The 17,296-nt window shown below is 41.4% G+C and overlaps 2 protein-coding genes across 10 annotated transcripts in view; both read right to left on the bottom strand.

The window, feature by feature from the left end:
- The window catches only part of wu:fj29h11 (uncharacterized), a 55,501-nt gene extending 47,444 nt beyond the window's left edge, over positions 1-8,057 (bottom strand). For 2 of the 9 annotated variants that reach the window (XM_090212203.1, XM_090212206.1), the window contains exons 1-5: positions 7,861-8,057; positions 7,205-7,236; positions 6,928-7,064; positions 3,023-3,222; positions 2,481-2,852 (exon numbers count right to left, since the gene is read on the bottom strand). In XM_090212203.1, the coding sequence (XP_090068329.1) occupies positions 2,481-2,852; positions 3,023-3,222; positions 6,928-7,055 (700 nt within the window). In that variant the 5' untranslated portion in view covers positions 7,056-7,064; positions 7,205-7,236; positions 7,861-8,057. Of the gene's footprint in view, positions 1-2,480; positions 2,853-3,022; positions 3,223-6,927; positions 7,068-7,204; positions 7,739-7,860 lie in introns of those variants that run through there. The other 7 variants (XM_090212204.1, XM_090212208.1, XM_090212207.1 and 4 more) reach the window with 4 other exon arrangements.
- Positions 8,058-8,234: 177 nt separating this feature from the next.
- LOC110498876 (sulfotransferase 2B1) lies at positions 8,235-15,324 on the bottom strand. Its single transcript, XM_021575547.3, has 6 exons — positions 14,933-15,324; positions 12,910-13,121; positions 12,502-12,628; positions 11,968-12,062; positions 8,599-8,779; positions 8,235-8,494 (listed from the first exon to the last, which is right to left on the bottom strand). The coding sequence occupies exons 1-6, from the start codon at positions 15,069-15,071 to the stop codon at positions 8,385-8,387; spliced, it is 864 nt and encodes a 287-aa protein (XP_021431222.1). The 5' UTR covers positions 15,072-15,324; the 3' UTR covers positions 8,235-8,384.
- Positions 15,325-17,296: the final 1,972 nt, after the last annotated feature.

The following is a 17,296-nucleotide window of genomic DNA, read 5'->3' as shown; positions in this document are numbered from 1 at the left end:
GCTCAGGAAGGAGACGCGTTCTGTCTCCTAGAGATGAACATACTTTGATGCGAAAAGTGCAAATCAATCCCAGAACAACAGCAAAGGACCTTGTGAAGATGCTGGAGGAAACAGGTACAAAAGTATCTATATCCACAGTAAAACGAGTCCTATATCGATGTAACCTGAAAGGCCGCTCAGCAAGGAAGAAGCCACTGCTCCAAAACAGCCATAAAAAAAGCCAGACTACGGTTTTCTTTGTTAGCTAACAAGGTAGATCAGTTGAATTGTTATGAACACACTCTTCTTGTTAACTCATAATGACACAACAACAAGGTTCCAGTTTAACAACACTTACTCAACCGTATTAGAGCAATACGCGGTTACCATTCCACTCAGGTTCATCAACAACGAGAATCCTGCGCAGGAGCACTAATAACAGAGTGATAGCACCGTAATAACAAATATAGGGATACTTAAAACATGGAACTTAACACTTCTGTCCATCTCCAACTGTTTGAACAGCATGCTAGCCTGTCCACAATGTTCAGATGTTGAAATCAGGTTGCCTACCTTATTTCTAGGAATGAGAGAGAACAAAGTTGCCAATTCCTTATATAATTGTGTCTTATGCTTATTGCACATTTACAAAACAGACTACACAGATAGTTTAACAGTATTTGGCTAAAATGCTGCTACTGGGACCTAGTACCGCAATGACAAACTGAGAATTCATCTTCTAGAATCAATGTTCATTGATACTCCCTTTTTAGTGTCTGCTCTGTGCGCAATGAGAAGCTGATGCATTTTTATTTGAACTATTTTCTACATTGTAGAATAATAGTGAAGACATCAAAACTATTAGATGACACGTATGGAATCATGTAGTAACCACAAATCTGTTAAACAAATCAAAATATATTTTTATATTCTTTAAAGTAGCCACCCTTTGCCTTGATGACAGCTTTTGGAATCTCTCAACCAGCTTCATGAGGTAGTCACCTGGAATGCTTTTCCAACAGTCTTGAAGGAGTTTCCACATATGCTGAGCACTTGTTGGCTGCTGTTCCTTTACTCTGCGGTCCAACTCATCCCAAACCATCTCAAATCGGGTTGAGGTTGGGTGATTGTGGAGGCCAGGTCATCTGATGCAGCACTCCATCACTCTCCTTCTTGGTAAAATTGCCCTTACACAGCTGGGGGTGTGTTTTGGGTCATTATCCTGTTGAAAAACAAATGATAGTACCACAAACCCCAAACCAGATGGGATGGTGTATCGCTGCACAATGCTGTGGTAGCCATGCTGGTTAAGTGTGCCTTGAATTCTAAATAAATCACAGACAGTGTCACCAGCAAAGCACCCCAACACCTCCTCCTCCATGCTTCACAGTGGGAAACACACATGCGGAGATCATCCGTTCACCTACTCCGCGTCTCACAAAGACACGGCGGTTGGAACCAGAAATTTCAATTTGGACTCATCATACCAAAGGACAGATTTCCACCAGCTTAATTGCTCGTGTTTCTTGACCCAAGCAAGTGTATTTTTCTTATTGATGTCCTTTAGTAGTGGTTTCTCTGCAGCAATTCGACCATGAATGTCTGATTCACACACTCTCCTCTGAACAGTTGATGTTGAGATGTGTCTGTTACTTGAACTCTGTGAAGCATTTATTTGGGCTGCAATTTCTGAAGCTGGTAACCCTAATGAACTTATTCTCTACAGCAGAGGTAACTCAGGGGTCTTCCTTTCCTGTGGCGGTCCTCATGAGAGCCAGTTCCATCATAGAGCTTGATGAATGTACTTCAAAAATGTTCAGAGTTCTTGGCATTTTCCAGATTGACTGACCTTCATGTCTTAAAGTAATGATGGACTGTCATTTCTCTTTGCTTATTTGAGCTGTTTTTGCCATAATATGGACTTTGTCTTTTACCAAATAAAGCTATCTTCTGTATACCACCCCTACCTTGTCACAACACAACTGAATGGCTCAAACGCATTAAAAATGAAAGAAATTCCACAAATGAACTTAACAAAAACCTGTTAACCTGTTAATTGAAATGCATTCCAGGTGACTACCTCATTAAGCTGGTTGAGAGAATGCCAAGAGTGTGCAAAGCTGTCATCAAGGCAAAGGGTGGCTACTTAGAAGATTCTGAAATATTAAATACATTTTTGGTTACTACATGATTCCATGTGTGTTATTTCATAGTTTGAGGTCTTCACTATTATTCCATAATGTAGAAAATAGTAAAAAATTAAGAAAAATCCTGAAATGAATAGGTCTGTCCAAACTTTTGACTGGTACTGTATGCACTTGTAAATGGGAATGTGCACACAGAACAGAAGGAGCGAAGACGAGACCAAAACGACAACATGAGAAAAAGCAGACATAAACGTTCATAATTTTTTTTAAATTAAAGGATTTTAGCGAAACAGGCAGACATTCGCCCAGCCCTATAGTCAATTCAACACTAAATATAACAACAGAAAGCCTCACCTGTCTTCCTGAGCAGAGCTCCTGACAGGCTTTCGTTTACATCCTTCTCTTCTTTTTCTTTTTCTTCTTCCTCTCTCCTCCTCCTCCTCCTCCTCCTCTCCCGTACATGCCCCTGCTGTGGCTGTGTGTATTCCATCTGGTCGCCAGGACTGCTCAGCCGAACCAAGTTCATCTTGTCCTGTCTCTCCACACACACCTGGTCCCCCAGGGCAGCAAACAGCTCTTGGAGGCCTGTCAGCCCATATTCTCTGAGGGTCAGCTGCCTGCCGTACATCTGCTTGTAGCAGGCACACAGCTTAGGCACCTCCACACCACCAGGGAAGGCGCCGAGCATGAGCAGCACCTCTCTTCTGAGCCTGTTCAGGCACACAGCTGGAGAGGAAGACAAATCAACACGTTAGGCAAGATCAAAGGTCTCCTTGTTTTGAAAATACAACGTCTGCATACAAATCTGAGGGTTGGATTGGTGTAAGTAAGACGGCGAAATCGATGTTTTCACTTATCCACTCATATACAGATCAGTGGGTTCCTCAACTTCTGACCTTTGCTGATATCCTGTGCTGAGCTTCCAGGTGCAGTGGGACGTTCTATAGCTGCTGCTGACGATGATGCTAATGATGAGGAAGATGATGAGGTGGATGTCTGTAGATGAGACGTGATAGGCCATACAGTCAGTCCTCCAGTAGAGGAGAAGCGGAGCTGGTCAGGTATGGTCTTCAGCAGTGTCTCTAGTGCCAACAACCTAAAATAAAATAAGATAGGATTAGAAAGTTTGTACTTCACCGATACCTACTGTGTGAGAGAACATTTACCATAGTAACAATGTAGAGTAGGGATAAGATAATGATTTTATTTTCCCTGTGGGGAAATTTTGGTTGCAGCTCTATATACAAAAAAGGAATCAAAACATAGACAAGAACATACATACAGTGCCTTGCGAAAGTATTCGGCCCCCTTGATCTTTGCGACCTTTTGCCACATTTCAGGCTTCAAACATAAAGATATAAAACTGTATTTTTTTGTGAAGAATCAACAACAAGTGGGACACAATCATGAAGTGGAACGACATTTATTGGATATTTGAAACTTTTTTTAACAAATCAAAAACTGAAAAATTGGGCGTGCAAAATTATTCAGCCCCTTTACTTTCAGTGCAGCAAACTCTCTCCAGAAGTTCAGTGAGGATCTCTGAATGATCCAATGTTGACCTAAATGACTAATGATGATAAATACAATCCACCTGTGTGTAATCAAGTCTCCGTATAAATGCACCTGCACTGTGATAGTCTCAGAGGTCCGTCAAAAGCGCAGAGAGCATCATGAAGAACAAGGAACACACCAGGCAGGTCCGAGATACTGTTGTGAAGAAGTTTAAAGCCGGATTTGGATACAAAAAGATTTCCCAAGCTTTAAACATCCCAAGGAGCACTGTGCAAGCGATAATATTGAAATGGAAGGAGTATCAGACCACTGCAAATCTACCAAGACCTGTCCGTCCCTCTAAACTTTCAGCTCATACAAGGAGAAGACTGATCAGAGATGCAGCCAAGAGGCCCATGATCACTCTGGATGAAATGCAGAGATCTACAGCTGAGGTGGGAGACTCTGTCCATAGGACAACAATCAGTCGTATATTGCACAAATCTGGCCTTTATGGAAGAGTGGCAAGAAGAAAGCCATTTCTTAAAGATATCCATAAAAAGTGTTGTTTAAAGTTTGCCACAAGCCACCTGGGAGACACACCAAACATGTGGAAGAAGGTGCTCTGGTCAGATGAAACCAAAATTGAACTTTTTGGCAACAATGCAAAACGTTATGTTTGGCGTAAAAGCAACACAGCTGAACACACCATTCCCACTGTCAAACATGGTGGTGGCAGCATCATGGTGTGGGCCTGCTTTTCTTCAGCAGGGACAGGGAAGATGGTTAAAATTGATAGGAAGATGGATGGAGCCAAATACAGGACCATTCTGGAAGAAAACCTGATGGAGTCTGCAAAAGACCTGAGACTGGGACGGAGATTTGTCTTCCAACAAGACAATGATCCAAAACATAAAGCAAAATCTACAATGGAATGGTTCAAAAATAAACATATCCAGGTGTTAGAATGGCCAAGTCAAAGTCCAGACCTGAATCCAATCGAGAATCTGTGGGAAGAACTGAAAACTGCTGTTCAAATGCTCTCCATCCAACCTCACTGAGCTCGAGCTGTTTTGCCTGGAGGAATGGGAAAAAATGTCAGTCTCTCGATGTGCAAAACTGATAGAGACATACCCCCAAGCGACTTACAGCTGTAATCGCAGCAAAAGGTGGCGCTACAAAGTATTAACTTAAGGGGGCTGAATAATTTTGCACGCCCAATTTTTCAGTTTTTGATTTGTTAAAAAAGTTTGAAATATCCAATAAATGTCGTTCCACTTCATGATTATGTCCCACTTGTTGTTGATTCTTCACAAAAAAATACAGTTTTATATCTTTATGTTTGAAGCCTGAAATGTGGAAAAAGGTCGCAAAGTTCAAGGGGGCCGAATACTTTCGCAAGGCACTGTATATAACACATATAAAGAGACAACAAATACAGATAGAAAAAAAGTGTTAATGAGCAATCATTAATCATCTGTACACTATACATCAGTACACTGTCATCTGCAATGTCAACTGCTAGGATAGCTGGGCACTAGGCCAGCTTTTCCAATCTCGGGCCTCTGGAACCCAAGGGGTGCACATTTTGTTTCCTGCCCTAACACTACACAGCGGATTCAAATGATCAAAGCTGGATGATTAGTTGATTATTTTAAATCAGCTGTGTAGTGCTAGGGCAAAAAACAAAATGTGCACCCCTTGGGTTCCCGAGTTTGGGAAACCCTGTACTAGGACTTGGAGGTTCCCCAACTTGCAGCCTGCAGGTCAAATTTGGCCCGCGGGTGATTTTTCTGAAGGGGAGGACATAAGACAGTAAAAACACTAGCAAATCAGCTCCAAGATATTTTAATTTTGGAAATATGTTGCAAAGTATTCCCAAACATAATAGAGATACAGTTGAAGTCAGAAGTTTACATACACCTTAGCCAAATACATTTAATACATACACTTAGCTAAATACATTTAAACTCTAGTAATACATTTACATTCTATTTAATCCTAGACAAATTCCCTGTCTTAGGTCAATTAGGATCCCCACGTTATTTTAAGAATGTGAAATGTCAGAATAATAGTAGAATGATTTATTTTAGCTTTTATTTATTTCATCACATTCCCAGTGGGTCAGAAGTTTACACACTCAATTAGTATTTGCTAGCATTGCCTTTTAAAATTGTTTAACTTTGGTCAAACGTTTTGGGAAGCCTTACAAAAGCTTGGGTGAATTTTGGCCCATTCCTCTTGACAGAGCTGGTGTAACTGAGTCAGGTTTGTAGGCCTCCATGCTCTCACACGCTTTTTCAGTTCTGCCTACATTTTCTTGGACTTGCTTGGAATGGCCACTCCAATACCTTGACTTTGTTGTCCTTAAGCCATTTTGCCACAACTTTGGAAGTATGCTTGGGGTCATTGTCCATTTGGAATACCCATTTGCGGCCAAGCTTTAACTTCCTGACTGATGTCTTGAAATGTTGCTTCAATATATCCCCATAATTTTCCTCCTCATGATGCCATCTGTTTTGTGAAGTGCACCAGTCCCTCCTGTAGCAAAGCACTCCCACAACATGATGCTGCCACCCCCGTGCTTCACGGTTGGGATGGTGTTCTTCGGCTTGCAAGCCTCCCCCTTTTTCCTGAGTTTGACGGTAGGCCTTGAAATACATCCACAGGTAGACCTCCAATTTACTCAAATGATGTAAATTAGCCTATCAGAAGCTTCTAAAGCCATGACATAATTTTCCAAGCTGTTTAAAGGCACAGTCAACTTAGTGTATGTAAACTTCTGACCCACTGGAATGGTGATACAGTGAATTCTAAGTGAAATAATCTGTCTGTAAACAATTGTTGGAAAAATTACTTGTGTCATGCACAAAGTAGATGTTTTAACAAACTTGCCAAAATGATGGTTTGTTAACAAGAAATTTGTGGAGTGGTTGAAAAACACATTTTAATTAATGACTCCAACCTAAGTGTATGTAAACTTCCGACGTCAACTGTATGTGATTGCATACAAACGTGAGCAAGGTTTGAAATTATTATGTTTTAGGAAAATATTATCTGTTGGGCTTCGTGCGGTCAACTTAGTCTACAAATTATTGTAATTAATTACGTGCTGGCCCCCTGACCATCCACCCAATAAAAAAATTGTCCTGCTGCTGAATCTAGTTGATGATCCCTGGTGCACAGGCTTTCATACCAGTTCAACTCGTAACACTGATTTAACCCATGAGAAGTTGACTATTGGTGTGTACAGTACACCTCTCGGACCAGTTGCCCTTCACTGTCTTATATTAGAAGTTCTCCTTGCCTGTTTGAGCATCCCAGATCCAGAGGCTTGTTGTAGGCCTTCAGGTAAAGGTTGTGAATCTTGAATATGGAGAGACCCTCAGGATAGTCCATACACAGATTCACCAGCTCTCCCTTGGTTTCCTCCATGATATCAGTCTGCTTTCAAGAGGAAACGTTTAGTCTATTTGACTGGCATCAAGTAAACACATGTAGCTAGCTTCATGTAATACAAATAGGCACACTGTGGGGTTAGTGGTGTGATTTTCAAAGCAGTAGCTGTGCACTTCATGCAGTACCTGGGTCTGATGTTCCTGTGTGCTGTCAAGGCCTGTCAGGTAAAAAAGTTATTGGAGCAATGACTCATCATTGGTCTTGGGGAATGGCACATGATATAAAACATACAACTAAAAATATGTTATTGCAACAATGGAATTTTGTTTAGCTAGCTTGATGTTGCTGCAGAACACGACAAAGCAAAACGTGATGATGCTGCAAACAAGTCAAAACGGGCTTGAAGTCAGGTAAAAATTTTAAAAAGTAGGTAGCTAGCTACAAGTGCCCACGTGACGTTGATACCTGGCTATAACTAGTACATTGTCTTTGAACAAGATTAGCTAGTTAGCCAGTTATCTATTCTCGCTTTTCAAATTATTTAGCTTCGTTCGCCTCCAAAGCCACATTATCTAGCTTATTAATTGTACACAATGGCGTTTAACACTAACTACCTAGCTAGCTAGCTAACTAATGTTCGTTGGCTAACGTCCCGCATCCAGTGAGTACCAGGGGTGTATTCATTCCGCCAGTTGCCAAACGTTTCGCAATAAAACGACTGTTTCCATTGCACAATATCAGGTAGGTCACTCCCCGTTTCGTTCTATTTGCTTCCGTTTAAGAAACGTTTTGCTACAGAATTGGTTAAATTAATAAATTTCTGCTAACGATAGCCACCTACCTGGCTGCCTGGTTAAGACACTTCTGGACCATCTTGCATTTATAAACAAATAATTTCACGCAATTTTACTGACAAAACTCAGAAAGGCAAGCTGCTGCACTTGGTTTTAAATTGCCTCTGGATCCTTGGCTACAATGTTTACGTGGCTAGATTACGATGGTTATACACGGGGACTGTATTGAAATGTTGTGTCGCCACCTACTGGGAAGGAGATATCAAATAAAATGTAATCTACTCTAGTATCAATGAACGTTTTGCCCAATGATTTATCATTGGTTTTTGACTCTTGTATGACAATATATGAATATTACAACAGAATACCTGATTGATAATATAATATTGACAATATAGACAGACATTCAGTGACTGAGACATAGGCCTAATATGTTTAATGATACAACATGTCAAATCAACAGCAGTTCTATCATATGCATTTTATGTATTGAATAATTTGTTTTATAGCAACGGTTATATTGGGATTATGTGATTTATGATAATGACTGGAGGAAAAAAATATGGTCAGTTCAATCCCACACAAATTTGTATTTGATGTCCTTCATTTGGTTTTTGTAAACTGCATCAAAGTATTCTGCCTGGGACACAGTCAATTGGTTCTTCCAATCTCCAGCGATTCCTGCAGAAACATAGTCACATTAACACATTGGACTGTTACAGACGGCCTATCATTTCCAAATACTCTGTTCAAAGATATTATCATTTATAAAGATATGTGGGTACCTTTCCTAAGGAACTCTGATTTATTACGGTCCATAAACTCATTGGGGACCAGGGAGTAGTTGGACATCTTGTTCTGTTTCATGTTCTTGAACACACAATGGTCTGCTATCTTCTCTATTACCTCAGAGTCCAGAGACTTCCCCATGAATTGCGAGATCTTTGACACAGAATCCCTCAGATCCTGGGGGGTCACATGATTTTATATCAATAACTTTGAAGGACTACAATGAAATATATCCATGTGTGTTCTTGACTGAATCTGACTAAGTTGTGTTGGGAATAACCACAGTAGATAAAACATTTTTTAAACAAATTGTGGGGGCAAAAACATGGTGGTCTACACAGTCGTGGCCAAAAGTTTTGAGAATTACACAAATATAAATTTTCAAAGTCTGCTGCCTCACTTTGTATGTTGGCAATTTGCATATACTCCAGAATGTTATGAAGAGTGATCAGATTAATTGCAAAGTCCCTCTTTGCCATGCAAATTATCTGAATCCCCCCAAAACATTTCCACTGCATTTCAGCCCTGCCACAAAAGGACCAGCTGACATCATGTCAGTGATTCTTTCGTTAACACAGGTGTGAGTGTTGACGAGGGCAAGGCTGGAGATCACTCTGTCATGCTGATTGAGTTTGAATAACAGACTGGATGCTTCAAAAGGAGGGTGGTGCTTGGAATCATTGTTCTTCCTTGGTTACCTGCAAGGAAACACGTGCCGTCATCATTGCTTTGCACAAAAAGAGCTTCACAGGCAAGGATATTGCTGCCAGTAAGACTGCACCTAAATCAACCATTTATCGGATCATCAAGAACTTCAAGGAGAGCGGTTCAATTGTTGTGAAGAAGGCTTCAGGGCGCCCAAGAAAGTCCAGCAAGCGCCTGGACCATCTCCTAAAGTTGATTCAGCTGCGGGATCGGGGCACCACCAGTACAGAGCTTGCTCAGGAATGGCAGCAGGCAGGTGTGAGTGCATCTGCATGAACAGTGAGGCAAAGACTTTTGGAGGATGGCCTGGTGTCAAGAAGGGCAGCAAAGAAGCCACTTCTCTCCAGGAAAAACATCTGGGACAGACTGATATTCTGCAAAAGGTACAGGGATTGGACTGCTGAGGACTGGGGTAAAGTCATTTTCTCTGATGAATCCCCTTTCCAATTGTTTGGTGCATCTGGAAAAAATATTTTCTGGAGAAGACAAGGTGAGCGCTACCATTAGTCCTGTCATGCCAACAGTAAAGCATCCTGAGACCATTCATGTGTGGGGTTGCTTCTCAGCCAAGGGAGTGGGCTCACTCACAATTTTGTCTAAGGACACAGCCATGAATAAAGAATGGTACCAACACATCCTCCGAGAGCAACTTCTCCCAACCATCCAGCAACAGTTTGGTGACGAACAATGCCTTTTCAAACATGATGGAGCACCTTGCCATAAGGCAAAAGGGATAACTAAGTGGCTCTGGGAACAAAACATTGATATTTTGGGTCCATGGCCAGGAAACTCCCCAGACCTTAATCCCATTGAGAACTTGTGGTCAATCCTCAAGAGGCAGGTGGAGGCAGGGCTTTCTCCTATAGAGCTCCATTTTTATGGAACGGTCTGCCTACCCATGTCAGAAACGCAAACTCGGTCTCAACCTTTAAGTCTCTACTGAAGACTCATCTCTTCAGTGGGTCATATGATTGAGTGTAGTCTGGCCCAGGAGTGGGAGGGTGAACGGAAAGGCTCTGGAGCAACGAACCACCCTTGCTGTCTCTGCCTGGCCGGTTCCCCTCTTTCCACTGGGATTCTTTGCCTCTAACCCTATTACAGGGGCTGAGTCACTGGCTTTACTGGGGCTCTCTCATGCCGTCCCTGGAGGGGGTGCGTCACCTGAGTGGGTTGAGTCACTGATGTGGTCATCCTGTCTGGGTTGGCGCCCCCCCCCCCCTTAAGTTGTGCCGTGGCGGAGGTCTTTGTGGGCTATACTCAGCCTTGTCTCAGGATGGTATGTTGGTGGTTGAAGATATCCCTCTAGTGGTGTGGGGGCTGTGCTTTGGCAAAGTGGGTGGGGTTATATCCTTCCTGTTTGGCCCTGTCCGGGGGTGTCCTCGGAGTGGGCCACAGTGTCTCCTGACCCCTCCTGTCTCAGCCTCCAGTATTTATGCTGCAGTAGTTTATGTGTCGGGGGGCTAGGGTCAGTTTGTTATATCTGGAGTACTTCTCCTGTCCTATTCGGTGTCCTGTGTGAATCTAAGTGTGCGTTCTCTAATTCTCTCCTTCTCTCTTTCTCTCTCTCGGAGGACCTGAGCCCTAGGACCATGCCCCAGGACTACCTGACATGATGACTCCTTGCTGTCCCCAGTCCACCTGGCTGTGCTGCTGCTCCAGTTTCAACTGTTCTGCCTTATTATTATTCAACCATGCTGATCATTTATGAACATTTGAACATCTTGGCCATGTTCTGTTATAATCTCCACCCGGCACAGCCAGAAGAGGACTGGCCATCCCACATATGCTCTCTCTAATTCTCTCTTTCTTTCTCTCTCTCGGAGGACCTGAGCCCTAGGACCATGCCCCAGGAATACCTGACATGATGACTCTTTGCTGTCCCCAGTCCACCTGACTGTGCTGCTGCTCCAGTTTCAACTATTCTGCCTTATTATTATTCGACCATGCTGGTCATTTATGAACATTTGAACATCTTGACCATGTTTTGTTATAATCTCCACCCGGCACAGCCAGAAGAGGACTGGCCACCCCACATAGCCTGGTTCCTTCCTAGGTTTTGGCCTTTCTAGGGAGTTTTTCCTAGCCACCGTGCTTCTTCACCTGCATTGCTTGCTGTTTAGGGTTTTAGGCTGGGTTTCTGTACAGCACTTTGAGATATCAGCTGATGTACGAAGGGCTATATAAAATAAATTTGATTGATTGACAAACAAAAACCCACAAATTCTGACAAACTCCAAACATTGATTATGCAAGAGTGGGCTGTCATCAGTCAGGATGTGGCCCAGAAGTTAATTGACAGCATGCCAGGGCAGATTGCAAAGGTCTTGAAAAAGAAGGGTCAACACTGCAAATATTGACTCTTTGCATCAAATTCATGTAATTGTCAATAAAAGCCTTTGACACTTATGAAATGCTTGTAATTATACTTCAGTATTCCATAGTAACATCTGACAAAAAATATCTAAAGACACTGAGGCAGCAGACTTTGTGAAAATTAATATTTGTGTCATTCTCAAAACTTTTGGCCACGACTGTACATCCCTAACATCAAACACACTCATCTCTAACTCTGTATAAAGGAAGAGATGTTATCATATGCAATCATCGCGTTCAAGTGTAAGTCCTTTTGTTAGGGTATTGACTGAGCATACGATACTCACAAATATCATCTCTTCGTAGGAGATGTACATGGTGCGGTCCTGGTCCTTAGCATTCAACCAGCCTATCACGTGGTCAAACCACGAACCAAACATCACTGGGGGGGTGGGGGTGGGGGGGGGGGGACCACAAAGGTATCATCAAAGCTATTACAATAAAATACAACTACAAATACTCTATCAATACTTGATAGGACAGAGGATAAGTGAATGAATTGTGAATAACAGAGATAGCGTCAATTATTCAAAGGAAGGAGACTAAACAGTACATCAATTGTTAATGATAATTCCAGGGTAATAAATATGCTGGCCTTGAACATTGCTCTTTTGATAAATTGATCCTCTTCTTTCATATTGGATATTTGAACCCATAGATTCTAGAGCCAAGTCTGCTTTATACAGCAGAGTAGGTCACCGGGACCTAAATAAATCTGTCAATCAAAAAAGCACAGATCACTAAGCCTTTTCTGATTCTAAAAGCATGAAACTGATATCAAAATGTCTGTAATAGTTGGAAAACAAGAAAGAATACTAGACCTTTTCCATTGAGGAACTTCTGCAGGAATTGGTCCTGAGTGCCAGGTTGGACCAGGAAGGAGGCCATGCCGTAGTAGTGATAGGAGGATGTGAACACATCTTTAGGGTTTCTCATCACATAGATGACCTGGAGACGAGGAATCTCTCTGATCAACCATTCATTACCCAAGGCCATTGTGTATTATTCTAATAGTGCACAATGTGCGCAATCAGCCTTAGAATTGTAACATTCGATGTACATTCTCTTGACATGATGAGAAATGTGATCAACTGGGTATTAAACCCAGGTCATCAATGTGACCTATGATCGTGTTAGCCCATTGTGTTAAAGCCTAAAGCTAAAGCAGCATAGTTCACTAAACCAGCTTCACTACAGGAGCTGATCTACACGTATCTACAGTGCACTACCTTAGGCTTGACAGTGAAGAAGGAGGCGGGCATCATGTTGTAGTGGTAGTGGGTAGAAAACAGGCGTGGTGATGCCCTCTGCTCCAGATTGAGGACACAGGCCCTTGTCTCTTCTAGCCAAGGAACTCTGTCCCAGTTTGGGACAGTCAGCACCGGGGTCAGGTCCCCTCCACTCTGTACCAGGGGAACAATCTCCTGCATCCATGTTGTACCTGGGGGGAGAGGGACAGAGAAAGACAGGGGTAAAGACAGGTGGAGTGGAAAAGCAGATGTTTGAGCTTCATTTACATTTACAAAATAAAGCTCTAGCAGGGAATGAACCCCATGAACCAGCAAGTTTGTACTCCCAAAGGAAGGCATGATAACTGCAGTCCTGGAAATGGTCATATAGAGTGCAATCGGAAAGTATTCAGACCTCTTGACTTTTTACACATTTTGTTACTCATTTATAAAATATCACATTGACATATGTATTCAGACCCTCTACTCAGTACTTTTTGACTCACCTTTGGCATCGATCAAAGCCTCGAGTCTTTGTCTGTATGACTCTACAAGCTTGGCACACCTGTATTTGGGGAGTTTCTCCTATTCTTCTCTGGAGATCCTCTCAAGCTCTGTCAGGTTGGATGGGGAGCGTAGCTCAAGAGATGTTCGATCAGGTTCAAGTCCGGGCTCTGGCTGGGCCACTCAAGGACATTCAGAGACTTGTTCCGAAGCCACTCCTGCATTGTCTTGGGTGTGTACTTAGGGTTGTTGTCCTGTTGGAAGGTGAACCTTGGCCCCAGTTTGAGGTCCTGAGTGCTCTGGTGCAGGTTTTCATCAAGGATCTCTGTACTTTGCTCTGTTCATATTTCCCTCGATCCTGACTAGTCTCCCAGTCCCTGCCGCTGAAAAACATCCCCACAGTGTGATGCTGCCACTACCACCATGCTTCACCGTAGGGATGGTGCCATATTTCTTCCAGACGTGACACTTGGCATTCAGAGAATCTTGCTTCTCATGGTCTGAGAGTCTTTAGGTGTATTTTGGCAAACTCCAAGTGGGCTGTCAAGTGTCTTTTACTGAGGAGTGGCTTCTGTCTGGCTACGCTACCATAAAGGCCTGATTGGTAGAGTGCTGCAGAGATGGTTGTCCTTCTGGAAGGTTCTCCCATTTCCACAGAGGAACTCTGGAGCTCTGTCAGAATAACCATTGGGTTCTTGGTCTACTCCCTGACCAAGGCACTTCTCCCCCGGTTGCTCAGTTTGGCCTGGCGGTCAGCTCTAGGAAGAGTCTTCGTGGTTCCGAACTTCTTCCATTTAAGAATGATGGAGGCCACTGTGTTCTTGGGGATCTTCAATGCTGCAGACATTTTTTGGTACACTTCCCCAGATCTGTGCCTTGACACAATCCTGTCTCAGAGCTCTAGGGCCAATTCCTTAGTTTTTGCTCTGACATACACTGTCAACTGTGTGACCTTATATTGACAGGTGTGTGCTTTTCCAAGTCATGTCCAATCAATTGACTCCAATCAAGTTGTAGAAACATCTCAAGGATGATCAATGAAAACAGGATGCACCTGAGCTCAATTTCAAGTCTCATAGCAAAGGGTCTGAATACTTATGTAAATTAGGTATATGTTTTTTAATACATTTGAAAAAATATATATAAAAAACGTGTTTTCGCTTTGTCATTATGGGGTATTGTGTGTAGATTGATGAGGAAAAATATTCATTCAATCAATTTTAGAATAAGGCCGTAACGTAAAAATGTGCAAAAATTAAAGGGGTCTGAATACTTTCTGAATGCAATGTTAATACTGAGGGTAGGATTTCTACAGTATCATAGCTTTAGCCCACAAGTACAGACAGACCTCTTTGTGATGTGCAGTCACTCAGGCATGTGCCTTATAAAGGCAACAGTAGGCTTGACAACTATTTAGTGTTCACTATCACAGTGTGTGTTGCAGCACATGTATTATCAACTCAGTCTGTGCAGTTGTCTACCAATAGTCTATAGTTGTTTATTAATAAAAGCTACTTACCTGACTTAGGATATGTGACAATGAGAATGTCGTCATGACGAAAAGTAAACTCCTCATAGTATTTCAGGCTCCCCTGAGGGTGTAGATGTGTGGGGAGGTAGACCCCCTTGTATTCTGTGTACAGCTCTGCTTCTGTCATGATCCCAAACTGCTCAGTGTGAGAGAGAACAGTTGGTAAAACTGTCAGAAAGATTGACCTTTAGCACTTCATTAACTTTGCTACGTGCTTCAAATATAAGCAGCACTCATCTGTCGTTCACCCTCTATCTTTCTCCCACTCTCTGTCTGTGTTATTGTGTTGTAAAAAATTAACAGAGTGATGGACTAGTTGCCAGAATTTATTAACGTCATGAAAGGACTTGCAGTTTGGAATGTAATACCTGAGGTGATATGCTGTTTAGGGCGGATGCTGCAAGTAAGCATTTCATTGGATGGTGTATACTATGGGTTTCTCATTAAGCAATACGTATGGGGTCAATTACACGCAATATGTATTGTGTGTGTGTGTGTATACATACATACATACTTGAAAAATAAAGTTGAGAATGTAAACATATTTTCGAGGACGGTTGAAATAATGAATGTTGAAATCAAAAGCCAAACAACTGAAAGCAAAATGCATAGAATTGTAAACAAAAATAAGACATCAAAAACAAAAAAAACTTGTACGCAAATCATTTTAAAGCGAGAGCAACACTCTGACAAATGATTTTATACTCGATTGCGAGTTTTGGTATTATATTTCCGTGAAGGGCGGGGTTATTTCCGGGAGGGAGGCATAGACAGTAGGCATAGGCATAGACAATGAGTCTCCATTGGTCCACTCGTTTTGGAGTGAGAGGTTTTCTTAACCCAATCAATGAACATGATAGACAGGCTTTTTCTTTTTTTCTTTTTTTAAAATTATTATTCATAATACAAAAATCAACTTACATTGCTACATCAAACATGTCTAGCAAACCAAACACAGGTATTAACAATGCTCAAACATACACAAAATATCAATAAAATAGAAAAAATAAACTATTTAAGTGCAATTATATTCACTCTGAAAATATCTTATTATAATTAGTCATGAAGATGTTATTCTTTTTGTTATTCACTAGGGTTAGTGTTTTAATAAGATAATTAAATTCAATCAGAAAAATTGGTAATTTTGGTATAGAATTTTGGAATTTTTGTTTGTGTATAAAGTATTTGGCAACAAGAATAAAAAAATGAACAATCGTTTCAGTGGTTTTGTGATCATTGCAATAGTAACATATTATATATTTTATGTTAAAATTATAGGCAGTGTTCATAATGGTAAATAAGTACTTTGCAAGGTTTTCTTAAAATTCGGACACAAATTTACATTCAAAGAACAAGTGAGACAGATTCTCACCTTTTTCACAGAAAATGCAGATATCATCAATAGCCACACATTTGGACATCATAGAATTACATAATTATATCTTATGCAAAATGTTGAAGTGCACTTCCTTAACTTTGTTTGGTATACAGTATTTGTAAGGTCTTAACCGTGCATTTTTCCAGACAATGTCAGGAATAAGCATGTTCCAGAAAAACTTTCCTCTCGGTGTAAATTGGTTTTGTGAATGAAGAATTTGTCTTATATATTTATTACAACAAGATTTCTCAAGTAAGCCCACGCCTTCCAATCTGAGTTCTGGATAAACTTTGTGACTTTTCACAAGTGTAGTTACTTAACTAATTTAGTCGGGTGTCTTAAAGTTGTCTGACTAGCTAGACAACTTGAATGAATCGCAAGACACTGCATGCCTGTAGCTAGCCACTGCCAGCCGTAAGGTTGTCCATATATTTTTATTAAACCAAATCCGGTCGAAATAAGCCATTGATTTTAGACCCATCCCTAATGGATCCAGTTATTCTAGCTAGGTAACGTTACATGTGTCCACCATGACGACACTCTTACGTCATGAGATTGAAATCACATTTCGCCCTTTATGGACAACTACTTGGTTTACAGAAAGCATACTTTCAAACTAGTCATCTGATTTGTATCTGAATTAGCCTTAACAAAATGTTCTGAACTAGCTGGCTATTTAAGCTAGAGACATTCAAATGTGATCAAGTCGGTTAATGCATTTCCCCATATATCCAGCTGATGTTCACTTTGTGTTCAGCAGAGAGAGTATTCAGAGGTGGTTTTGGCTGCACACACATTAATAGACATGCTCTCTTATGCACAGTGAAACACTTAAATCTCTTTCTGATAGTTGTCACTATCTTGTATACCTCTTCCACTTTCCTACACTGTTTCTCATTACAATTTTGAGAGTAAATATAATCAAACGTAGACTTAGACGTAGATCAATGTGAATTTTCTCCATTTTACTTGCA

This window comes from Oncorhynchus mykiss, chromosome 20, assembly GCF_057628025.1.
Source record: "Oncorhynchus mykiss isolate SJ-2025 chromosome 20, ASM5762802v1, whole genome shotgun sequence".
NCBI classification, from domain to species: Eukaryota; Metazoa; Chordata; class Actinopteri; order Salmoniformes; family Salmonidae; genus Oncorhynchus; species Oncorhynchus mykiss.
Note: the sequence above shows the minus strand (reverse complement) of the source record. Positions and strands in the feature narration are given on the sequence as shown.